At 34.2% G+C, this 26,396-nt stretch overlaps 1 protein-coding gene across 2 annotated transcripts in view; it reads left to right on the plus strand.

The window, feature by feature from the left end:
- Window positions 1-26,396, plus strand: part of Cep112 (centrosomal protein 112) — a 448,365-nt gene that overhangs the window by 32,537 nt on the left and 389,432 nt on the right. For both annotated transcript variants that reach the window (XM_026406648.2, XM_077800819.1), the window contains 2 exons: window positions 4,810-4,900; window positions 6,646-6,723. In XM_026406648.2, the coding sequence (XP_026262433.2) occupies window positions 4,810-4,900; window positions 6,646-6,723 (169 nt within the window). The remainder of the gene's footprint in view (window positions 1-4,809; window positions 4,901-6,645; window positions 6,724-26,396) is intronic.

Raw genomic sequence — 26,396 nt, forward strand, 5'->3', positions numbered from 1 at the left:
TTAACTTGTTTAGAACTTTTTGGAGATCCATTTCCTTTTCCAGATTATTTCTTTAAGTAAGCTTTCTTTAAGTATTTATTTATTTAAATTATCTTAATGCCTCTGTTTGTCTTTTCTTTCTTCATAACAGTGATACATATATTGTACTGCTTGATATTGTCCCACAGTCCCTTCAACTTCATTGCTTTTCATTCTCCTTTATTTTTTTCTTCTTACTAGATCATTTCAAATGTGCTGTTTTTGAGTTTGATGACTCTTTTTTTGTACTTGATCCAGGCTACTGTTAAACCCCTCTAGTTAATTTTTTAGTTTGGCTATTTACTCTTAATTCCCTAATTTTCTGTTAGAAACATTTTCCTTCTACTTTTTTACATTCTTCTTTTGTACATACATAATTGTCCTAAGTTTATTGAGTATTTTGATGGTAGTTAATTTGGATTTCTTTGTCAATAATTTATACATCTCCATATCTTTAGGGTTAGTTTCTGGAGATTTATTTTGTTCCTTTGTTCCGTATTTCATTTTCCTTAATACTTCTTGTTGGTGTCTGTATACCTGAAAATAATACTCTTGTCCTGTCTTTGTGAACTATGTCTTTGTACATGTAAAACCTTGAAGAATCAGTCTTATTCCAAGGCCATCTCAAACCTTGTCTGTGGATGTGTCTCCTCTGGACTGTCATGTACAAATTCTCAATTAGGGGTATTTGCTAATTTCTCTTTTCAGGAACTTGTAATATCTTGCTCCCTCTGGTATCTATCTCTTGAACTGCAGGTTTTCAGGAGCAGTAGCCTGACTCTTTTTCGTTTGTTTGCTTTTTAAAAATTTCACCCACCTCTATACTTTATCCTGTCAGAGCATCAAGAGAGATAAAATAGGAACAAGTCCATCGGGCAGTACTCTAAAATGTCTGAATATTGGACATATACTTTAGTTTCTTTTTTTTACCCCAGAGAGAAACTGTGGGCTTTGAGTTTCCCAGTCATGTCATGCCAAAGCAGGAAGAGGAATTCTGGCTCTGAGTATATAATAGTACAAATTATTCCTTTGTTCTCAATAGCCCCTGGTCCTGTTAGTTCTTACAGAGTCCAGTTCTTCAGGTGACCCCCTCCCAAAATCAGAATGTTACATGGATACTCCAACTCTTTCCTTCCTTAGGAAGAAGGTAATTCTTCGATGAGCTGGTGGGAGGGGCTATGACCAGATTTTTCACACTAGTTCAAGCCATAGCCTTTTTTCTCAGCAATTCCCAACTTGGGGCCTCTTCCTGTCAGATACAGAAATCAGGCCCTCAAGTAGCCCCTGGGAAAGTCAGAACATTGGATGTATTGTCCATTCCTCTTTTTTCCTTCCTAGGGAGAAGTTGGGAGCAGGGGATTTCCTCCTGATCATATGGGGCTGTTTGTTTAGAAGAAGGTTGTGGCAAGAGACGTCACCAATTTTCTTACCTGCTTCAGTGCAGTTTGTTTCATTGTTTCTGGTATAGGAGCCTCTCATACTGGTTCTGGATGTCTCACAAAGGGAATGGTCTGCATATTGTGGTTGAATTTGTATGTCTATGGAAGAAAGGAGGGTTTGGGGCTTCATGTTCTGCTGCATTATTGACATCATCCCCTTAATTAATTTTTTTTCAGAAGGACAATTGGCTATTCTTTAGGCTTTAGATTTTATCTCATTGCATATCTCTGTTTGGATAGGGCCAACATTATGTTTATTATTTGGAATCAATGGAGATACCTTGAAAGTGTTGAACTAGTTCAGCATGAGAAAGAGCAAATTGGAGAGTTTATATTTCCTGTAGTTTTACTGTTCAAGAGTTGTAAACGGTATGTTAGAAAATTTTACTAAGGTATTGAATTTTTTTCTTTCTATGTTAATTTAAATTTTTAAAAATATTTTATTTTTTGATTGTAACTGGACACAATGTCTTTATTTTATTTATTTATTTATTTGTGGTGCTGAGGATTGAACCCAGGGCCTTCTACATGCTAGGCGAATGCTTCTACCGCTGAGCCACAATCCTAGCCCCATCTTTCTATGTAAATTTTGACACCCTGGAATTTATTGAGCCACAGCCCCCTTTTCTAGTTGGCCCTAGAACCATATCATGAGCTCACTTATGAGCATGTCCTCAGTACCAGACGTATACTGTCTTACTATTCTTTGTGGCAGGAGCACTAGTTATTCATAAAGAAGCTTTTTAGGATTGTCATTTTTCTCCCAGTCACAGTTGCATTGTTCACCCTGACCACTAGCCCCATCACTATGAATTTGAGGCTGTTTTTGTATTTTGAGTTCAGATTAATTGTGTTTCCAGCTGGAGACAGTCTCATGGCAAGAAATGAAACTTCTGTGCCTAATGTCCTGTGTTTCTTATACTAGCCAGATTTTAGCAATGATACTGACCTCCTCCTTTAGTTGGATCAGTTGCCTTCCAAGAAGCTGGCTTCTGCAATGCCTTTGCTTTATTTGGCTTTCGTAGGTACATGTTTAAGGGCCAACTTAATGAGTTTAGTTTTGGACATGTTGAATTGGAGACAGGGCTATTCAATTTGTATTTGTAATGGATTTGTAGTCTAAGAGAACAATTTGGATGGGAGATGTAGATTTGGTAAGCAAAACTTCTTATTATTTGAAATATTAATAGTATATTGGATCACTCAGGAAAAGCATGTAAAATGAAAACAAAGAGGTTAGACACAGAACCCTGGGGTTGCAACACATATGGGGTTGGTAGAGAAGGAAAAACCAGAGCAAGTTACTGTGAAGGATATTTTTGAAATACAGGACAAGAACCAGGGAAGAATGGTTTTATGGAGCCAATGAATGTGACACATTTAAAACACTATTTCTAATATTCTAGTGAGATCAACTATAGTAAAGAGAGATTTCAACTCATTTGCTCGAGTGTGTAGGAGACCACTGATGACCTTATTTATAGTACTTTTACTATAAGTAGAAGTCAATTTATAGTTGATTGAAAAGTATATGACAGGTTAGGACATGGACCCAGTAACTTCTGAAAATTTATTGTGAAGGGAAAGAGGTTCATTGGTATAAAGGATAGCTACATGTGAATCAAAAGAATGTGTTATTTTATGTATGCACCCTGTGCAATAAATAGATAAATGTTTCAGGCCTCTTTTTTATTAATATTTTCTATGAGAATTACTTTTAATATTTAAACATTTTTCAATTTTTAAGTATAGCTCTTTTCATGATTGCTTAATCAATTTTTAAAGAATAGGCCACTGCTTATCAGATTGCCTCTTCCGACACACTGAGTTGTAAAAGCGTGTATCCACTCAAGTACATTGACTGGTGAAATTATCCTCAAAATATTACTTTGTCTATTTGATTTTAACTATTTGTATATCTGGGATACTGTTTAAGGGTATGAAAAATGAATAGCACTCTTTTTAAAACAGATTTTTAAAAAATATTTTTCTTTTAGTTGTAGATAGACACAATACCTTTATCTTATTTATTTTTCTCATGTGTTAAGGATCGAATGCAGTGCCTCACACATGCTAGGCAAATGCTGTACCACTGAATTACAACTCCAGCCCCAACAGAACAGATTTTTAAAGATATTCTATATATGTAGTAACCAGATTAGGGATTGTTATTTTTATCAGTGTTGCTACCAAAAAATGTATGAGTTTTAATATGAACTTTTTGAACTTATAGTTTGTCTTTTGGGAATAATTTGTGTTTGTGAGGAAATTCTGATATGGGTTGTGGATGAAAGTTAATGACTCTTAATTCCCTATACAGAGGTCCCCTTAATCATAGAAAATAGGTTCCAAGGCTCTTGAAACTGTAGATAGTTCTGAATTCTGCATATACTCTATTTTTCCCTATCTACATATCTCTTATAGTTTGATTATAAATTAGGCATATTAAGATATTAACTATAATATGAAAATAGGACAATTATAATAGTATACCAAATTAAAAGTTATTTAAAATTTATGAATGGTTCATTTCTGGAATGTTCTCTTTAACATTTTCAGATTTTAGTTGATTGGGGGTGACTACCACTGTAGGGAAAAGAAAGCATGGATGGGGGTGTCCTGCTCTATAATAATTTATGATTTATACTTCTTGAAGTGGTTGAATAGAGAATAGGTATTCATAACCATGGGGCTTTCATTGAAGTAACTTGAATTAAAACATAAAGAGAGACTCTAGGCAAGAGTAGTATATTTGAGAATGGTATCTTTGTATGATATATTAGAGAAGAGTCTTTTTGGTAAAATCCATTTAAACTGTCTTCCTACTTATCACATTTTACATGAATTAACATGGTATATATTTTAATAAAAGATTTTATATATGTGGTTTCTAACATGGTTTCAGATTAATAGAGACTTTAAGCTCCTTGAAAGTTTTGTTACTTTATATATTTTAAGGTTTTGTCTTAAATCCAACAAAATTTGCTAAGCTGTAAACAATGATCTCTCAGAATATATGATCTCAAAATATAAATATGAATATGTGTAGGAGGAGAAAAGATTTAAATACATGTGATTTATTATAGTCCCACTTAAAATAGAATTTATTTTTAAGCAAGTACGTGCCATTTGAGTGACATTTTACTTTTGATTTACTCTAAATGAAATAAAATGTGAAAAAAACAAATGGTTATTATTTGTAGATCTTTTTTTCTGTTGTTGAACCATCATTGTGAATATAAACTATCAATCATTTCATTCAAAAGAAAAGACTTGGTGATTGTAGATTTGAACACTCGGTGTCCTCTGACTTCTCCAGATTTTGATTTTTGCTGTTTTGATATCTTTATAGAGAGCAGTACACTGGGAAGCACCAAATGAGTTCACGATCTATAAGTCCATCTTACAAAGAAGAAGAACAAAATGTTATCCCAAAGAACTCTGTAAGATTGTATTTTATATTTATTTGTTCTTAATTGTTTTAAAATAACTCTACATAGTTTTAGTTTTATATTGTCAAAGTTCCAGTGGTTACTTAAAAACAATGAATAAAGTATGAAGGAAAAGGAGAACATTTTGATGTGAAAGATAGTGGTGTACCATGGTATTCCTTCTGTTTTCTCAGAGACTCTAAGGTATGCTGCTAAGTCTATCATTTCTCCAGCATATCGAAGAAAAACTGAAACATTTTATTTTTTATTTATCTATTTTTCCCCTTTTACCTAATATACACTTGGAAATTAAGAAGAAATAGGGATTAATTTATAGTCAAATAGGAAACACTGCTTTTCTGATTGGGGTGAACTATTTTTATTTTCAAATATGGATGTCTTTCTTGCATCTCTGTGTTTAACAAAGATTTAGTTTGAATAAGGTTTGTAAAGTGAAAAATTGCACTTGCTCACTGAAGTCTTTATTGCCTACTTTGGCTATCTTGGGTATATGACTTAGTTACAGAAGACATCATGTATAACATGTGACTATTTTAGCACATATTTCTTTAAACATAACTCATTTCATTTTCTCCAATGGTAGTTTGGAACATGAAATTTAATATAAGAGGCAGCACACTTTTAATAATAATTTACAGTATATTTACTCAATCAAGGCAGGTATGTTTTTTATTTAAGAAGTTCTGTTCACAAAGAAAACACAAAAATCAAGGTACCACCAGTAGAAGTGATAATGAATTTTAATATAATATATAAATAATGGAAAGTCAACATTTTGTTGAACATAAATTTGGAGACTTAGTAAAGTATGCAGAACATTTTAGTGTATTTTTTTCCTTCATCACTTTATATTAATTTAAATGAAGATAGGTAAAAAGGTTTATTTGTTAGTAATGAGGCTTTCTACAAAAGCATGAAAATGCTGTAATTTAACTTTAAAAATTTGGGGCTATAAAATAGACATTATTATTTTATACAGATTTACCTTTCTAAGTTTTCAATGCTTTGGAATTATTAATTTCTGGGCACAGATCTTAGGTTTTATTTAGTTAATTGTAGTTTTAATCTGATTGATAAATATGTAATATAGTAATGTAGGAGAAAAAAAGCAGAATTTTTTTAAAAAGTAAAGAATCACCATAATTGTGTTTTCATGATGTGAATCCCAAACTTATTTCTCTTTTTATTCAATGTATGAGTTAGAGTTAATTTAAGAACAAAGAGGCTTTTGGACATCAACACAAAACTTCCCTGTTAACTAATTTTAATGAGAGTAAATAATTCATCTTTTCAAGTGTTCCTCCCCAACCCACCAACCCCTTTCAAGCTACTGTGGTATACCACAATTAAAACTTTTTGTAAAAGAACTTAAAGAGGAGAGTCTGGATTAATTTTTAAAATATTCTTTTGATGTTTTTTTTTCCTAAATCTAGTTACTGTGTGAATATATTGTTAAGGCATCTCATAGCCCCAAGCAGCTATAATAAACAGTCATTAGTTAGAATTGAGAACTCTAGCTTAGTTATAACATAATCCTTTCCTTGGAGGGTATTATAGCATTACCAAATAAGTACATAAAACTCTGATTACTCTGAATGACATATATTTTGTCTTGTTTTCTTTTCTACCTTCTTGCTCTTCCTTTCTTCCTCTTGTTTCCTTTGTTTCTTTCTTCTATTCTCTCATCTTTTATTTCTTTTCTCCTTCTCTTCTTCCCTTTCTATTTTATATTTCAGGAAGTTCATTTGAAAAAATCTCCTATTTCTTTGGATGACAGTGACCTTGAACCTCGCCTGAATAGTTGGAATCTTGGGGTAAAAGTAGCATTTTTTTAATGTATATGTTGATGTAGAAGAGTCATATTGTATGTGAATTACAGCTGAGCTAATTTAATTCTATTGCTTGAATTTTGGATGCTAGATATCTATTATTATATTGGTTTTAAGAAGGACTTTAAGTATGGGAAACAAATACTGTTCCAAAGCAATATAAATATTTCCTGCCTTGGCAAGCTAACTTTCTTGTTGGTGATATGAGAGATATACACATAAAATAGTTAAATAATATTTTAAGATACTATCTCATAAGATACCAAAGTGAATTATATGATAGATGTCATCACATATCATTTAACAACAGGGATATGTTCTAAGAAATGTGTCAGTAGGTGGTTTCACCATTGTGTGAACATTGTTCAATACTTACACAAACCTAGACAGCGTGCGCTTATTATTCAGTGTGGGTCTCTTAATCCAATCAAGAGATGCAGTAAGACATGAGATGCATGAGGCCGTTGCTGGCTTAACAAGGCACACTGTTTTACAGTAAACTTTTTTTTTTAAATAAGATGTGTACTCTGAAATAATGACAGAATATGACATCACTTAGGTGATGGAAACATTCCAGCTCCATAATACTCATGGGACCACTATCACATATGTCCTTTGTTGTTGATCAGGATGTAATTATGCAGCATGAGACTATGCTGATGTTAACAGGAGGGAAGTCAGAGTGAACATTAATAAGCAAAGTCATTTGGGTTAAAAAAAAAACTCAGGGAGATAGCAGTTTTCATGTATAGAGAATTAGGGGCATGGAAGTATTTAGATAGGTGGGCAGAAGGAAAAGGAGGGATTCAAGGCAGAAGTAGACAGGAAGAAAGCTTTGGTTGTGTAAGTGAACTGTCCTGACACAGTCTCTGGGATTTATGTATGGAATTAGTGGACAGTGTTGGCAACTGGATTAAATTGGATCTGTGAGTGCTATCTTGAGAATTTTAGCTTTTAAATTTCAGGTGTATACATCATTCCTTTTTTGTCCTGTATCATTTTATAAAATTAAAATTTAAATAAATTAGGTCATTTTATAAATACTATATTATGTGCAGTTTAACTTTTTATATAAATTTATAAGAATTCTATGAATGACTATTAATGATAACATTCACTTTTATTTGGATAGATATTGTAAGTATTCTGCTATTTCTGTTTCTTACACTTTGGTGTTAATATAAATAATACTGCAACAAAATTCTTTACCAGAATCTTTTTATTCATATTTGGTTGTTTTCTTAGGTTATATCACATCTTTGGTTCATCACCTTCCAGAAGGTTTCTAATACTTACAACCAGCAATATACCAGTTGTCCATTTCCGTTTATTCACCTAAATTAGGGATTATTAATTTAGAAAACCTAAAAACCTTTCTACTAATCATTGTCTTTAGTGAAAGCAGTGCTTTAGAAAAATTGTCTTCGTGGCTTTGTGAAGGTGCTATTGGATGTGAGTAGAATTTGACACAGGAGATCAATTACCTTTTTGATGCTTAACACAAAGTGGACTTTGTGTTAGTGTGATTGCTGGGAAGATTGAAAGGATAGAAAAGAAAACCCTTTGATCCTCAGTGACTGATTGGAGGCCTGAACTGAAGGGACCTAAATGTTTGTTTCTGAAAAATGGAAATGTTCGCTGTTAATTGACTATCAGATAGGATAACCCATTTTAGAGGTTTAAAGTTTTATTTTAGATTAATGGAGTTTAAAGAGGTGGTAACATTAATTGCAGAGCTCAAGGCCTAGAGCTTCATGAGATGGGAGGGCTAACGGCATATTTTAGAGTCCTTCTGATATGGGTGGTGGCAAGATTGAAGAAGAGCTCAAGCCTTTAGATAGTAGAATAAGTGGTAGAGAGTGGAGAATGAGGATGTTTGGGTCATAGAATTAACACAAGTAGAAGCTTGGGAAATGGGTAGGAGATGAAAGTAATATGGATCTCCTGTTAATTCTGGGAGTATGCTAGTGAGAGAAGAGAGAAACAGAATTGATGAGAGGGAGGATAATAAGTCAAAAGAAAAACATTTTCATGTTTGAAAGTGTAGGGGAAAGTTGCTGTTGGAGGGAAGTCATATTCCCAATGTGGGAGAAGAGCACAGGAAATCCCACAGAAGGACAAAGTCCTCTTGCCAGAGAGCAACATCAAAGAGAAAAATGAAATTGTGGAGCTATCCTTTTAAACTTGCCTTTGCCCTTAGCCATTTGAAACTTTTGATGTACATTTCCTAGTACATAGTGTACTTTGCACAATTATTTAACTGTTCAGAGGATTAAATCTTTGCTTCTTATAATAAAATTAAAATATCTAAAATATTTTGATATAATACTTTAAAAACTAGGTCTGCTTGGTTTTAACATCCTTATTGATTATAATGTATAAGCATTAATCAGGCTAAATGATGTCTCTTCATTAGAGTTAAATAATGCAAGTATTTAATTTATTTAGAAAACTTAAAATTTTTTATTGTTTTTCTGATCATCTTCCCTTTTTGATTTATTTTTTAATTACATGACAATAGTGGAATGCATTACACTCATTATTACCCATATACAGCACAGTTTTCACGCCGAATTATGCCATTACACATGTACTCTTTTTTTTGCATTAAAATTCTTAATACACATATATATCATAATTTTTCATATCTCTGTTTGTATATAAGGTATATAAGGTATGTTGACACCAAATTTTGTTTTGATTTTAGTTTTGTGTGAGAATGCCTGAGAAGCTTTGTTTTCTTTCTTCCTTTGAAAGATCAGTTAATAGCTAGAATTAATTTTTGTATTCTTAACAAAAGGTACATTGTTTTATATTGCTGGCATTCCTGTCAACTCCTTTGTTTTAATGCATTTGATATTTGAGCATTTGAATTTTCTACTATTTGTCAAAAAATACATTTTTTCTAATATATATATATATATATTTTTTTTTACTTTTTAAAATTTTATTTTTATGTGGTGCTGAGGATTGAACCTAGCACCCCGCACATATTTGGCAGGCGCTATACTGCTGAGCCACAACCCCAGCACCCAAATATATTTCTTTTTCCTAGGAATATGTTATTTTTTATGAATACATAATTCAATTAGAGATTTGTTTTAAAAATTCAGTATGAAATTTTCATCCTGTGTGTTTTTCTTAATCTTTAACCTTTTTAAAACTTACTGTTTGTGATGTTTCTAGTTTTCATGATATATTTTAAATGCATTTCATGTATGAGACTCTAAGTCATAGGATAAATTATAGTGCTATGCAGTTTTACTATTTTTAAGTTAATTTGAGTAACTGTATGGATGGAGGGTTTGGAGTATTCTGTCCTTAACCAGTGACTCTCATAGCACTATGAAACAAGCTATGTGTACTCATTTGGAAAAAAAAACTTTAAAAATTGTCATCGATTTTTCAAGTTTTAGATTTTATTATTTATTTTATAAATAATTTAATATGTTAAGATCTGTAGGGATTATTGGAGAGTATTGATTATAACTGGGAATTATTTGAGACTTTCTTTACTTTTTAATTTTAAGGTACAATTTTAAGGTTGTAGGAAAAAATTGATACATAATTTTTTCCTGGTTTCTAGAGCATCTTTGTGAATTTTATTTTGAAAGTGGGGTATATAACCTTAAAAGTCAGAGAAAATTACAATCATGACACAAATTGAGTAGGTATTTGAATCTTTTTCCTATTTTATAGATGTAGATATGAATGGGAAAATTTAGTTTGCTGACACATTTGAAAGCTTCCATTGCATGAAGGTTTAATTGTAGTTATGGTAATTACTTATTGATGGTTTAAAAAAATGATTATACATAGAAATTGTTATTTTAAAAAATTATTGTTGCTGTTACACAATAATTAAATTGGTATTTATTTTGAGATCTGTATACAGATTTTTGTTGTATCTTTTCCTTTTTTCTCCTATTTTTTCATCCATTCCTTTCTCTTCCTTCCCCTTCCTCTTCCTTTCCCCTCCTTTTCCTTCTCCTCCCTCTTCTCCTTTTCCTTCTTCCTCTTCTTCTATCCTATTGTCATTTCAATGAAGGGACTGAGAAGGTCAATATGTTTTTATTCATTAATGGACTATTTTGAGGTGAGATTAGTTGCAATAATTATTGTTAAAGCAGCGGTACAATTTAACCTGTTTTGTATGGTTTTATCTTGGCAATTTGAGGTTTTTCCATTTATGTTAGAATCCTATTTTCATACTATTCAGTAATCTTGGAAAGACAGAGCTGAACATGTTGATCTTTTAAATTTCTCATTTGCCTGTGGTTTTCCATAAATGAGTAAACATGTCAGATTTTGTGACTAGGACAAAGTTATCTAAATGAAAAAGAGTTATAGAGGTGGTTTATGTAAAAAATTAACATTTGATAAGGCAAATTCTCACTCTCTTTAAAGTATAAAAATGTTTGGAATTATCTCCTCAAAATATTAAAAGGTAATTTCTACATGGTAAAATATGAGTGCTTATTTTCTTAACATTTTATGTTTTCTAATTTTTTTATATTTAGTATTTGTTACTCATAAAACACACAAAGCCATAAAATATTTATAGTATTTTCCCAAAGCTTGTATTTGGGTAATGTAATGATATTCAGAGTTTTATTTGAGAAATTGGCATTTATTTCTTTTAAAAATAAATATAAACTCCCATTTCTGGCCATGATGGAGTAAGTCTTTTGCATCCTAGCTCTCCTACAGCTAAAAACTCTGTACAGAATAAAACAAAGCAACTACCTGGGGACTCTGGAAAGTAAATAATAAGAGGCTGGTAGGAGAGGAAAACATGAAGAATGACTGCTACAGTAGTTGAGAGTTGTCTTCTTTTTTTCTGTTTGTGTTTTTTTTTTTGTTTGTTTGTTTGTTTTTCTTATCTAACTCCCAGCTTTGACTCCAGGGTGGGCAAAATTGGGGGTTTGTGTAGTGGGCTTGGACAGTAAAAACTCACATCTTTTTGGTTGGAGGACTAGGAAGAAGACTGGGCTGTATGAGAATGTTCCCTTACTCCCTCCACTCCGCCCCTGTTTTGGCCCTTCCCCTATGCTAGCACTGGTGGAGAACTGTACTGTTGTGGTACAGCAGCAGCAGTTTGGGCCCATCTGTCTTGGTAGAAGTACTGAAAAGGTTACCTCTTATGCAAGGAATGTTATAGGGGGATAATATGTATGTATTTATATTTTCTTCTTTTCACTTGCTACTTTTCTTTGAGAGTAGAACTCTGTGATATTGTAAGAGACAAACTCTGAAGGGAACTCTAATCATTCTCACCAGTTGGACAGAGAAAATCTGAGAGGGAAGAGTGGAAGAAGTAAAGCCTTATTGTGTGTGAAGCAACACAGGTTCCACCCAGCCTTACTCCAAAGTGTGCATGTTTGGAACATACCCACCAAAACTCGTAGCAGTGTTTTAGAGAGCTGAATTATGGTTTAAGTCATCACTTTTGTACATTATCAACTCCTGAGTGATGACCTATTAGGGGCAGACTCAGGTGGCATAGTACAAGCTTGGAGCATGGGAATGACATCAAAACCACTTTTCACAGGAGAGGTGAGCTTATAGACAGATCTATTGATTTCCCACACTGAAAGAAACAAAACACCAGGATTTTTCAGAACCTCACAATTTAATTACAATGATTATAATTTCTCTGATATTGTAATTAAGAGATCAGTAACAAATTGCTTGGAAAATACACAATCATTTAGAAATTAGATACATACTTCTAAATAATATAATCTGGAAGTAAAGAAGCCTAAGGGAAATTAGAAAATATTTTTAACTGAATTAAAATGATACGATAGCATATCAGAATTTGTGGAATTGGACTGAAGTAGATCTTAGAGGGAAATTTATATCATGAAATATTTAAAGCAGAAGAGAGAGAAGTTCTTTTTCTTGATTGGCAGCATGAGGAGCTTCACAGACCTGCTCTCTAGGAAAACAAGAATAATTGGTAAAAACTATAAAAAAATTGAATGTCTCTGGAAATTATCCTAAGGATATAGAGCAAGTGAAGATACATTTGTTCAAGAAAATCAGCTACAGCTTGGTAAGAGCAGCAGAAGTCTGTGGTACTTGAGCTGTGACTTGCTTTTACTCTCTACTGTCTCTCCAGCTCAATTTTATGGAAGTTCCAGTGGTGAGTATGGCAAAGAAGATGGAGTTCTCTTTCTCTCCCCTTACCTCCCAATACTGTGTCTCCTTAGGAGGAGCATGCCGCCAGCATTTCATATCCTTTTGAAGTCTTGAATTGAAGAGGCTGGTGAGTTCTTGGTGTGTGCTGCTGAGTGGTAGTGGTGGTGGTGGGTGGTCCCTTCCTCCACTCAACCCCCACTTATAGGGTACAACATACTCATAAACAACAGGTCAAGAATATTACAGCCAGGGTTGTCCTTCCCGTAGGGTAGATTCCACACTGAGGGTGAAAAGCCAATAAGACCAGAGACTCTTGCCACTGCACCGTGCCCAGAGTAATGGCTGAGATTCTTGCATGGGGATAGGCAGTCCAGAAGAACAGTGAGATCAGAAGCTCTCCCTATGGACTGACTGTATGGGAAACTTAAGTGTGGGAAGTTCAAGCCTAAGGATGCTTTAGAAAACATCTTTAGTGGAGATTTTTATGGGAAACCCTATTAGACATATGGTTTAACAGAAGGATCAGAGACAATCAAATAGTGTCCTGCTAAAAACTACCATCATTCCAGGATAACAATGTGAATGCCCAACATATCCACTGAGGACTAATATCAGTGTCTTCACACTGTAAGGGAAATAATTGCACTGAAATAGTCTCGCCAGCTCTAAGTAAGTCAATAAGTAAGCAATAATAAAAATTACTCTTGGAGAAGGGATTCAGTATCCACAGTTGCTGTGTTAAGTAGTATTAAATGTGTCCAGTTTCAAGGAATAAACAAACAAAACAAGAGATGCAAAGAAACAGGAAGTGAGACCCATTTTCAGGAAAAAGGCAGTAGAAACTGCCTATGAGAGTGTTCAGATTTATCAGACAAAATATTTCAAAGCAGCGATTACAAATATGTTCAAAAACTGAAGGAAACCATGTTTAAAGAAGAAAAGGAAGTTATGATGAGCATCAAATAAAATATCAATAAGGAGAAATTACAAAAAAGAACCATGTGGGAATTCAGTGTAATGTGGAAACAGTATAATAACTAGTGTGAAAACTTCACATTATAGGAGCCAAACAGTAGATTTGAACTGGAAGAAGAAAGAATCAGTGACTTTAAAGATAGATTGATAAAGATTATGCAAACTAAATTAGAACCGAAAGAAAAAAGGATAAAGAAAAATATTGCCTTAGAGAAATGTAGGACAGCATTAAGTGTTTGTTCTAACATGTATAATGGAGGTACAAGAATGAAAGGAGAGTGAACAAAGAAGAAGGTATATTTAAAACATGATGGCTGAAAATTTTCAAATTTGATGAAAAACATCAATCTGTACATCAGAAAAACTCAATGCACTTCAAGTTAAGATAAACACAAAGATATGTATACATAGGTGCATTGTAGGAAGAATTTTGAAACACAAGTAGAATAATCTTGAGAGCACAAAAGTGAAAAAAAAGGAAGGCCTAAAAAAGAAAAGAAGGAAGTTTTGTTTTTTTTTTAAAAATTTTTGTAGTTGTAGATGGGCAGTATGCCTTTGTTTGTTTATATTTATATGGTGCTAAGGACCGAACCCAGTGCCTCACATGTGCTAGGAAAGCGCTCTGCCACTGACCTACAGCCCAAGCCCAAAAGAAGGCAATTTTAAATCATTCAACCCTTTCTAAAGAAATTGGAGAAAAAAGAGTAAGTTAAACCCAAAGCTATCAGATGAAGGAAACACTAAAAATTAAAATAGCAATAAACAAATTTGGACCCAGAAAAGCAGTAAACTCAAAAGTTGGATTTTTAAATGATAAACAAAATTAGTAAACTTTTAGCCAGATAGACCAAGAATACAAAGAAGAATCAATTTGCTAATGTCAAGAATGAAAGAAGGGATACCACTACAGATCCTACAGATGTTCAAAGTAAAATAAGGAATTACTATAAGCAGCCCTATGGACATAAATTTGACAATGGAGATGAAAGGGATAAAGTCCCTGAGCAACACAAACTACCAAAACTCACTCAGGAAGACATAAATAACCAGAATACTCATTTATCTATGAACTAAACTGAGCCTATAGTTAAAAGTCTTCCAACAAAGAAAACTCTGGGCCCTCATGGTTTCACTGATAAATTTAATCCATCAGTTGAGGGAGAAATAATAACAACTGTCCAGTCTCTTCTAGAAGACAGAATAGGAGGTATTGCTGCCTAGATTATGAGACCAGTTTTATTTCAATACCCAAATCAGAGATTAGGGGAAAAATTTGGATATCACATATCTGACAAAGATTTTATTCAGAATATATAAAGAATTTTCAAAACTCAACAGTAAGAAAATAGCCTAATGAAAAGCTAAGTTGGATTGCTACAGTGAGACATGACTACATATGTATTAGAATGGTTAAAACAAAAACTTTAAAAATGCCAAATGCTGGTGAGGAAGAGGAGCAACAGGGGCACTTATCTTCTTCTTGATGGCAACACAGAACATTATTTTAAAACACAGTTCCCAGTTTTTTATTTTTTAAATACAGTGAAACATTTACCATATGACAGAGCAGTTTCACACCTAAGTATTTACTCAAATGAGATGAGAGTCTTTGTCCACACAAAAATCTGTAAGCAAGTGTTTATTATAACACCTTTCTTATTTTATTTCTAGATATAGACTTTTTTCTTTTAAAAATAATTATTCACCTTGAATTACCTTTTTGAAATAACTCAAAAAATGTTTTGAGCTTGAAGAAATGTTATGGTTGTTTTATTTAAAATGGCATGGCAGTTTTTAAAAGTGAAAAAAAGAATGTAATATGAATTTTAGTCTTTTCACATACTCATGGGATATTTATAAAGATGATCTAATTAGGGCATAAAGACATTTTTATTAAATGATTATTTAAGTGAAACTAGAAATTAGCACTCATGTGTTTACCTGGACATTTAAAAAAAAATACAAAACAACCCCAAATAGCTGTGCAAATGTAATTAAAACCAAGCATAGACTAATGGATAATAGTGAGCTTCGATAAACAATTATGATGTGTCCAAAATGATTACTGAGGATTAAAGATCCCTTTTTAATTTAATGGGGGAAAACCCCCCAAAACTTACTAAGCCAAAACAAAACCAACCCCCCCAAATCTACAAGCAAATAAACAAACAAACAAAAAAACCCTCCCAAACAACCCAAAAAACAAACTTGCCCCAATTATTGGAACTGATCAGTAAAACAAGCTGAATCTCAGCAAAGAACAGTATAATGGGAAATTCTTAGTTGCCTTCAGTGTGATCTAGAAACAAGTGAGAAGACAAAGAATAATGTTAGCTGCTGAAAAGAGATCAAAGCAGTATATGGAGATTTTAGCAGATTTAAGCAGCAAGTGCTGCTTGAGCTGGCATATAAGGTGAATTGGTATGTAAGGAACATTATACATTTCCAAGAAGAGCAGGTAATGATTGTTTTCATCACACATACTGCCCTTGTCTTGCATCAGGATCATACTTTTTTTTTGATCCTCTGCTGGGTCAAATTTTCCTTGCTCCTCTGCTGTCCTTGTGAGGAATTTGGGAAGTCTGGCTGTTCTCAGTGTGGCCTTCTGAGCAGCCTATTGAACCTGTGCTAATTAGTGCTCTTGCACTATTCCAGACACTTGAGCAAGAGTGGCAGAGAGGAGCTCCCTGAGTTGCCAACTCACAGAATTGTGAGGTAAATAAAATGGTTGTAGTTTTAAGTTATTGAAGTCTTGGGGTGATTTGTCATGCAGCAGAAAGCTAACAGATAAAATCAGATACTGCAAAACAGTTTTCCAAAGTGGTGTGCCAGTATGTCCTCATCAGTGCTGAGCCAGTTGCCTTTGCGTTGCTTCTTCTCCAATACTTGGTCGCCAGTTTATTTTTTAATTAAAAAAAATTTACCTGTTCTTGAAGGTAGTTATTGGTATTGCTTTGTGTGATTTTAATATGTATTTTTCTGACCAATGATGGTGGGTTCCTTTTTATATGTTTATTGATAATTTAGATAGCCTCTCATAGTACAGTGCCTACATAAAATTTTGTCTTTAGGATTTTAAGTAGTTTTATCTTTGTGTTGGATTATCTGCTTTTTTATTATTGATATGTAAGGGGGTTTTTTAATGTATTTTGGCTAAGAGTCCTTTTGGGATATAGTATAGTAAATATTTTGTTCACTTTGTTGCTTTTCTTCATTCTTTTACTGGTATCCTCAATGAACAGAAATCTTAAATTTGAATGCTAATTTAATCAGTTTTTTCTTCATATCGTAGAACCATTTTGTGTCTTGAATTTAAAGAAATCTCTATCCTAAAGTCCTGAAGATGTTCTTGGGGGAAAAAATAGTTTTCTTATAGAAGTTTTATTGTTTTCTATTTGGATCTATAAGCCATCGGGTATATGTTTGGTATGTTTTAAGATCAGGAGTTAAGGTTTATTTTTATCCTTTGTATAAATCCAAGTGGCACTAGCATTTATTGAAAAAGATGACAGTTTTTTTCTTTACCACAGTGCTGTTTGTCTCATAAATCAAGTGGCACTATGCCTGTTTCTCTTCTTTTCCTTTGGCTCCTTTGCTTGTGCCAGTGGACTGTGTTTTTTTATCTGTATATTATTTATGATTGGTAAATGTTTGTTAAAATGTTTTAGGTAAACTAGTGAATGAGTCTCCACTAGTGTTATTTCTGTGGTAAAACATTCGTAAAGTTCTAAAATATTGACTTAAAAACAATTTTGAAGCATAATCAACTTGGTGTTGAAGTCTGAATTTATCTTTTGATATCAAGAAATGTTTGGCAGTTCTGATATTGTTACATAAAAACATTTGTTTTACTTGAATTGCTGGTAATATATTGCTTGATAATGTCCTTGCCTCTGAGAAAGTTCATATATCAGGTAAAGTTCCTTTAAATTTTTCCTGGAAACAAAACTTCTCTAGTTGATTAACATTAGTCTATATGGAGGTATTTGCTTATGTCAGTTTGGCCTGAATAATTTGAACAAAACAAAACAAAATAAACTGGCAGAACACCCTTTGTAATCAAATAAGCCAGCTTAAAAAAATAAATAAAATGTCAGAAGCTAGTTTTCATTAAAGAGCATTCAGATATCTGTATTCATTTCTAGCTTCAAAATTATATATTTTATTGTTGTGATTCTGTTTGCTTTTTCAATGGGAAATGTACAAATGTGATTTAATCTTGCTATTGGAATTTAATTATTTTCAGTTTTGCCTTCTATGTAATATTTTCATAGATGTCAATGTTTCACATAAGTCCTTTTTCTTCCATTTCAGATATTCTTTATTGTGGTATCCTTTCTTGAGGTATTATGAGAGAAAAAGAAGTTTTCTAAAAAAGCATGAAAAGTCAGTGTTAAGACTGTTTACAGATTGCTTCAAGTCCTAGAACTTGTGGATTACAAAGTGGGAACATTAACTTCAAAGCACATCTGGCAATTGTTACAAAATCAGAAAATAGATTGCTTATTTTCCCCAAATAGACTCAAGAACATGCTTTACCATGAATAATTCCCATTGCACATTAAAAGTGGTTAGAAGACAAACTCAGTGTATTGTACATGAACAACAACAGAATATCAGGACTAGTTTACTGTGCTCATTGTTGCTTTTAAAAATTACAGTAGACATTTTCTAGTTTTCCTTCTTTTTGAATGACCGGCTTGAAAAAGGAAATTCATCATAATAAAATGAGTCTTCTACTTCTTTAATAACTTTTAAAGATGAAGGGAATAAAATAGGAACTACATCTGCATAGTTGAAATGCTACATTGTAATTAGCTAAACCAATATTTTGTACCCTGCTTATAAATGTAGAGATGGGTAAAAATAAATCACAGATGGTTTTCGGTTTTAAGTTCTAAACTTAATTAGTGCTTGAGCATCTTTGAGAATTCCTGTTTCCTCTTCCCCTTCCCCCCTTATATTTAATTCTGCTTCATGAATTAGAGTTTTATATATTTTCAGATTTGTATATGTCTTTGAAGAGCTTATTTTCTGTGCTTGTTTTCAGCATTTCAAAAATAGAGAATGATTACTTATTTTTCATGTATATATATATCTATACTTTTAGACAATAAAAGTGTGCTGGAAATTTGCTGCCTTTAGTTTTCAAAGAGATGGATGCTTACAGTATTGCTATTTAGTAAAGAATATGCCTCTCTTTGTGGTACAATATTTAAATAGATTGTATTATTACCTCTACTTAGTGCCAAAGTGTACTAATTCATACATCCATAAGTAGTGGCTCATATCATGAACAATTTTGTTAAAATTTTAATGTATGTTAGTCTATAAAATGATAAAATGTTATTTCATTATGATATTACTTTTTTAAAAAATTATTTTTTTTAGTGGTAGTTGGACACAATACCTTTATTTTATTTGTTTATTTTTATGTGGTGCTGAGGATCGAAACCGGGACCTCACACATGCCAGGTGAGCACTTTACTGCTGAGCCACAACCCCAGCCCTATGATATTACTTTAAATTTCCATATTTCTAAGGAGTTTAAGCATATTTCGTATGTATATTTGCCATTCAAATGCGAATTGTGCCTCAAGGTTTTTTACACTTGTCATTTGTTTCTATTCAGTGACATTTGTCTGTTTTTTCCTTGATTATATATGTATAAATCTTTATATCTATATCTATCTAGAAGGTTTTTTTTTTTTTTTTTTTTTTTGTACCAGGTATTGACTCCAGGGCATTCTACCACTTGTCTTACAAGTCTTAAATTTTAAGACAAGTTTAGCCCTCAGCTTGCGCAGGTTTCATGAAAGAAGGTTTGAATCATGAGAAACAGCTAGGGAGTTTTGAATTAAAGAGACAAGACTCTAATTACCTTTAAACCAGCTCCAGGATGGCTCCTCCTAACTCCAGCCTCCAGCCACCTATTGTGGGGCGAGGTTTACTGAAGAGGCTAGCCAGAGAGAGAGAACACGCCAGGTCTTCGGGGTAGTGGCCAGACATGCCTCTGCACAGACAAGCCCTCAGACCTGGAGAAGGGTGGGGAAAGCTCTGACACAGCTGTACCTAAGCGCCTCTCACCCAGCCCGGGAGGTAACTCAAATCACATTTGAGGATGCCTCCCACATATTCCTCCTTTTTTCTTTTAAAAAGCAGGCAATGATTTACTCTCTTGAGTCTCTGTACTCTTGCTCTGAAGACTCGCCATCCTATAATTATAACACAAAAAAGAATTAACAGCAAAGTGAACAATGTAATAATGGACCAGGCCGAGTGTTTAAGAATGTTTCCAGGGTTAAATCCATTTAATTCCTTCAATATTTGATTAGCTAAAGAAGAAGGATCTGAAAATCAGCTCTATTATTTTGAATATCTTGGATATGATGATGGAGTTCCAAAAGATCCAAGCTATTATTATTATTTTGCAAAATACCCAACAAATGGTTCTTAACCTTCTCCCAGTCCCAGAGAGAAGCGTTGTACTTGGCAGCTGTAACACACACGTATTTATAACTTGCGTGGCATTTAAGCCTTTCTTTAAACTTTAAAGCTGAAAGTTCATTATGTATATTTATAACAGTTGCTTCTAAGGCATTTAACTTAGTCTCAATCCTTTCATCAATATTTACTTGATTGTGCAGAGGAAGTATTTTGGGCTAAATTATTAAGAAATTTTGCATGTTGAATATTTTGAGATAAAGTTCTAGAAGCTGTGACTGTGGATGCAATGAAAGAAACCAAGGCCATAACTCCCACAATTATAATTCCAATGGCACGTCTAGGTCTCGCTAGCTGGGTATGGGTTTGCTGTAAGACTTGAAAACCAGCATCAGCATACCATGGCTCTGAAATATTAGCAGGCAATAAAACAAAAGAGGGCTAATGAAGTACCAGCACTCCTTTTCCTCTATTATATCTAGTAATACAATTGGTTAGGTTACATTTGTTAAATGTTACAACATATCTTTCATCTCTCCATTTAACTTTTACATTTCCAATGATTAAAACATAAGGAGATTGGACACTGGCTCGTAAGCCATAGCAAGAACCTTTCTTACAGCTCTTGTCAACAAATTTTGGTAAAGGCTTGTCTGTAAAATGTAAGAATTCTGAGGCAGCAATTAAGTACCAAACATCTTTTTGAATACCACCTTCACTGTAGGTCAAAATATTGCTAACAAATCCTGCAGGTGTCATAGCAGAACTTTTTCGTAATTGTCTTTTATCAATTTTTGGAGACCAGTCTAAGATACACCCACTATCTTTAGACACCTTATGTTGTACTAGAAAGTTATTTACACAAGCATCCATCCAGGCAAGTGCCAATCTTAATTGTAGAACTATTAGGACAATGAGGTATTCTTGGAGGTTTTGCAGAAATGCCTGGTTTGTTATGATCACTGATCTAGTATAAGGTTTTAAGTCTCCATAAATAGTATGATTAATCAGTCTAGGTCTCCCAATCGCTGTCTTTTCCTCAAATGATACTCTCAGATAGCCAGCATGTTTATCATGGGACCAACACAAGGATAATTGGGCACTGTAGCCAGACTAAGTAAATCTAGTCACATGATTGGTAGTAATAGGAGTATCTATAAATCCTCCCATCATGAATGAGTCATTAGTAAACACTGGAATAGATTCTTCAGCCCACACAGCTGGGTGTACCAGGGTTGGATCTGGGAAATAGGTCCAGTAAGTGTCTGCTTGACTCCCTTTTACCTGACAGCCCAGAAGGGCAATCACTGTAGCTACCATTATCAATGGGGTCTTCTTTCTTCCTAGGAGTCAAATCATTCGCAAAGCGTGTGTTGTCAGCTTTTTCACCTCTTCCCATGAGATCAGCTTTTCAGTTGAGTCTTTGTGGGTTGTCTTCATTCTTCTTCCATATCTCTTTCTTTTGAGTGGAGGCTTCTCCGGGTTGATTTTCAGTTGCTTGAATCTCAGCTCTATTTCCTTCATGTCTGATTGCGCTTTCAGGCACCCAGATAGGATGGAAAGTACCTTCTGGAAAAACACAAGCATGACCTCTGCCCCACATAATCACTGGATCTGGGCCTTCCCATTGACCATTCTGTAAGTCTTTCCACAAAACTCTGCCTAAAGGGCCTGTTGCTGTGGAAGACATGTCTCTCAGCTGCAGTGTGACCTTCTGTGTCACAATTTAAAAAATTTAAGCAAACAAGGCATGGTTGAGGCTATTTGGGGAGTCATAAACCTATTCCCCCTTTTTAATTTTTGTAATTGTAGCTTAATAGATAAATCAGCTCGTTCCACAATGGCTTGACCTTGGGGGTTATAAGGAATTTCTGTTTTATGGTCAATTTGAAACTCTTGGCAAAATTGTTGAAAAGAAGAGCTTACATAAGTTGGTGTATTATGTGTTTTAATCTGTAAAGGGCATCCTAATACAGCAAAGGCTGCTAGGCAATGAGAAATTACATGTTGAGTATTTTCCTTTGTACATGCTGTGGCAAAAATGAATCTGGAGTGTGTATCAACTATTACATGTACATACATTGCTTACCAAATTGAGGAATATGAGTTACATCCATTTTCCATATTTGATTTGGTCTTAATCCACGGGTATTTACCCCTGATGGCAGAGATAGATTTTGAATAACACACTTAGGGCAGTGACTTATAATTTGATGAGCTTGTTCTCTGGTAATATTAAATTTTTTACGTAAACTAGAAGCATTTTGATGATGTCAAGAATGAGAAGCTTGTGCACAATCATATGGAGACATCTGTTGACAAACAGCTACCAATTTATCAATTTTGTCATTACCTGAAGTTAAAGGTCCTGGAAGATTAGTGTGAGCTCGTATGTGTTCTATTAAACATGGGTATTTTTGTATTTGTACTGCCTTTTGTAGATTACAAAATAATTTAAATAGCTCTTGTGATGAGGTATATCCAATTACTGAAGTTTCAGTATTTTTGGTAACTCCAACTGCATATAAGCTGTTAGAATAAATATTAATAGGCTCATTTGCAAAGTAATTTAAGGCACAAATGAGAGCTTTGTAGCTCTGCTCTTTGGGCAGAAGTATATGAGGTTTGTATTATCTCTGTGTGAACATGGCTATAAAAACCTGCTTTACCTCAGCTTGAACCATCAGTGAACACTGTTAGGGCTCCATCTATGGGCTGGGCATGTACAATCTTTGGAAAAATAAGCAATGTTATTATTGTAAATTGAATAATTTTATCACGAAGGTAATGACTTTCTATATGACCAGAAAAATCAGCAAAAGCTATTTGCCATAGACTAGAAGCTTGAAAAAGCCAATTATTTTGTTGAACAGAAAATGTAATAATTATGATATCAGGTTTAGATCCAATTAGTTGTAAAACTCTCGTTCTACCTTTAATTACTAATTGAGCAATAGAGTCATGAAAAGGAATTAATGTCTTTTGGGGAGAGTGGGCTAAATTAATCCACTCAATAACTCCCAATCTTTGCCATATAGCTCCTGTAGGGGCATGAGCAGTTGGAAATATTAATAAGTGTATGAGCTCTTGAGGATTAATTCCAGTAAGTTGTGCCTTTTTAATTGCAATTTCAACCTTTTTAAAACTACTCTAGCCTCTATTATCACTTGTCGAGGAGAAGTTGGAGAATGATCTCCTTGTAATATCTGGAATAAAGGATTTAAATCAGAAGTAGTTAGTTTTAAGGATGGCCTCAGCCAATTGATATCTCCTAATAGCTTTTGAAAATCATGAAGGGTATGTAACTCCTTAACTTTTATCTGTAGATTTTGAGGACGGATTGTACGTCCTTGAATTATTTGACCCAAATATTGAAAGGGAGGCATCTTTTGTATCTTTTGAGGAGCAATGCACAAACCTATTGCTGTAAGTGAAGCCTCTAACTGAGTAAAAATTTCTGAAAGTACTTCTGGATTAGCATGAGCTAATAATATATCATCCATGAAATGAATAATATATGCATCAGGAAAGTTATTTCTTATAGGAGTTATCACTTGACCTACAAATTTTTGACATAAAGTTGGACTATTACGCATTTCTTGAGGCAAAACCTTCCAGCAATATCTTTTAACAGGTGTTTAAAAATTAATTGCTGAGACACTGAGAGCAAATTTTTCACAATCCTCAGGACGCAACCTTATTGAGAAAAAACAATCTTTTAGATCTATTACCAGTAAGCTATAATTTAAAGGAATTGCTGTAGCAGAAGGAAGTCCAGGCTGCAATGATCCCATAGGCTGAATTGCATGGTTTATTGCCCTTAAATCCTGTAGTAACCTCCAATTATCTAACTTTTTTTTAATAACAAAAATGGGAGTGTTCCAAGGACTAAGCATTGATTCTATATAACCAGCCTGAAGTTGTTCCTCAACTAACACATGAATTATCTTACGTTTTTTTCCTGAGATGGTCCACTGAGAAATCCATATAGGCTCTTCTGTGAGCCAGGTAATTTTTTCTGCTGTCTTTTGGATCAGGGAGACCCTCAGGGCCCCTAGTAAAAATTTTGGTTAGTTTTAAGGATGGCCTAAAATTTTACTAATCTTTGTCGAGGAGACTGGTTTGTAAGCAGATACTTTTCCTGATAGTTTCCTTCATTATCTCCAGGAAGAATCCCTTGATTAATTTTTTTTCAAATGATCTCATAGAATTTGGAGTTATTAATAATAATCCTATTTTGTTTAATATGTCTCTTCCCCATTTACTGGTAAGGACTCTAACACATAAGGTTTAACAACTCCACTATTCCCATCAGGATCTTCCGAATGGAGATACATAGCACTCTGAGCAGGCTGTGAGATTTGTCTAATTCCTTCTAAGTTAGCTGGCGCTATATGTAAGGGTCAGTTCTTAGGCCAGAAGTGACTAGACAGGACTGATTTATCTGCTCCTGGGTCCAATACGCCTTTGAAATTTTTATGACTAATTTTAAGTTCCAGTAGGGGGCTCTCCTGCTGCACTAATTGAGACCAGTACACTCTGTCTGGCAGTTTGGAAACTGAATTTACTTGTGGGTGTCCATCCGAATTACAGGGTAAAAGAATCAATTGGGCGATAGTGTTTTTAGGAGCAAGCCGGATGGCATAATTTGATTTTACAGTTACATTTAATTCTCCCTCAAAACAAGAATCTACCACTCCAGGTATCACCTCGATGGCCTCTTTTAAATTGTTATGTCCCAAAATTAACCCTATATTTTCTCTAGGGAGTGGCCCGAAAACCCCAGTAGGAATTTGTTGTGGCTCTTTTTCAGGAATCAATTCAATTACCATGGATGGTTGTAAAGGAATTGCCTGTGAGGTCCGCTCTGGTAGAAATGGAGGCTCCCTATGGTCGGCTGTTAAACTGTGTGACCTCTCTTATGGTTCCCCTGTTTTTCCAGCCCAGGGATGGGCCAACTGGAAGTTTTTTGACTCTCTACCAGGCGGAAGTGGAGGCCAAAATGCAGACAGATCAATGCCATCTTGGTAGTTCTCTTGTCCTGCCACATGGTCTCTAATAGATCTGTTTGCGGTCTGATAGAGCCATGTGTCAAAATTAGAATAGAGTTCATTGGCATCTCAGTCACCCAGTGGGAGTGGCTGGCGGCAAATTGTTTAAGCAAGCTCTGTATAAATCGCAGATTAGGAGTGTAAACATCATAAGCATTTTTCAATTTTTTAATAATTTTAAATGGAATTACTGCATGGACGAGAACACACTGGTCTTGATCATTAACCTGCTCAAAAACTGGAAAGAGTTGAAAGCCAGTAATATTTTCCCCAGCTACTGCACCTTTTTAACTCTCCGCTGGAATGGAGTAAGGAAGGTGAACGACAGTTCAGAATACCTGTTAAAATTAGTGCTTCTAACAGGGAGCAGGAATTTGAATGGCCAGGGCAAGTGCCCTTAAGCACAATCTGTTAAAATTCCCTGGTAATTCCTGGACTTCATTGATTCATGTAACCCTTCCATGGGCGCTTCCCTGTTGCCATCTTGACTGTGACCTTCAAAGCCTCATGGAGGAGGAGGAGGACTTTCTGTCTCTCTATGATTTTCTTCTGGATTTTCCTCTCCTGGAGAGGGATTCTTTATCTCCCTCTCGGAGGCCTCCTCTCTATGCTTTTCCCCTGGATGTACTCTGGTTTGGTTCAGGCAAAGCTAAGTTTTTTACTTTGGGCTTTGCCCCGAGATTTTTTGCTTGAATAGAATTTGTTTTTGTTTTTAGTTGGCTTAGAGGAAAAGAGGTTTCCTTAGCCTCAGGCAATTTTTCCATTTGAATAGACTTAATGGCTCTCTGAATACCTTTCAATAGATCTTCAGGGGGCCAAGGACTTTGGCCTATAAAAAAGACAGATCTGCAATGTAGTTCAAACCTTTTGAATATTGTCAATATTTCCAGGTAATTCTTTAGAAAGGCAAACTTTATGCAATTTTTTTCCTAATTTTTCCTATGTTTATAAATTTGGTGAATCTTGGTCACAAAACCAAGGACAAAAATTCACTGATAACTTTTAAAAATTGTAGCAGCTGGGTCTTTTTGACCTGCTTTCCCT

The sequence above is a fragment of the Urocitellus parryii genome, chromosome 7, assembly GCF_045843805.1.
Source record: "Urocitellus parryii isolate mUroPar1 chromosome 7, mUroPar1.hap1, whole genome shotgun sequence".
Taxonomy (NCBI): domain Eukaryota; kingdom Metazoa; phylum Chordata; class Mammalia; order Rodentia; family Sciuridae; genus Urocitellus; species Urocitellus parryii.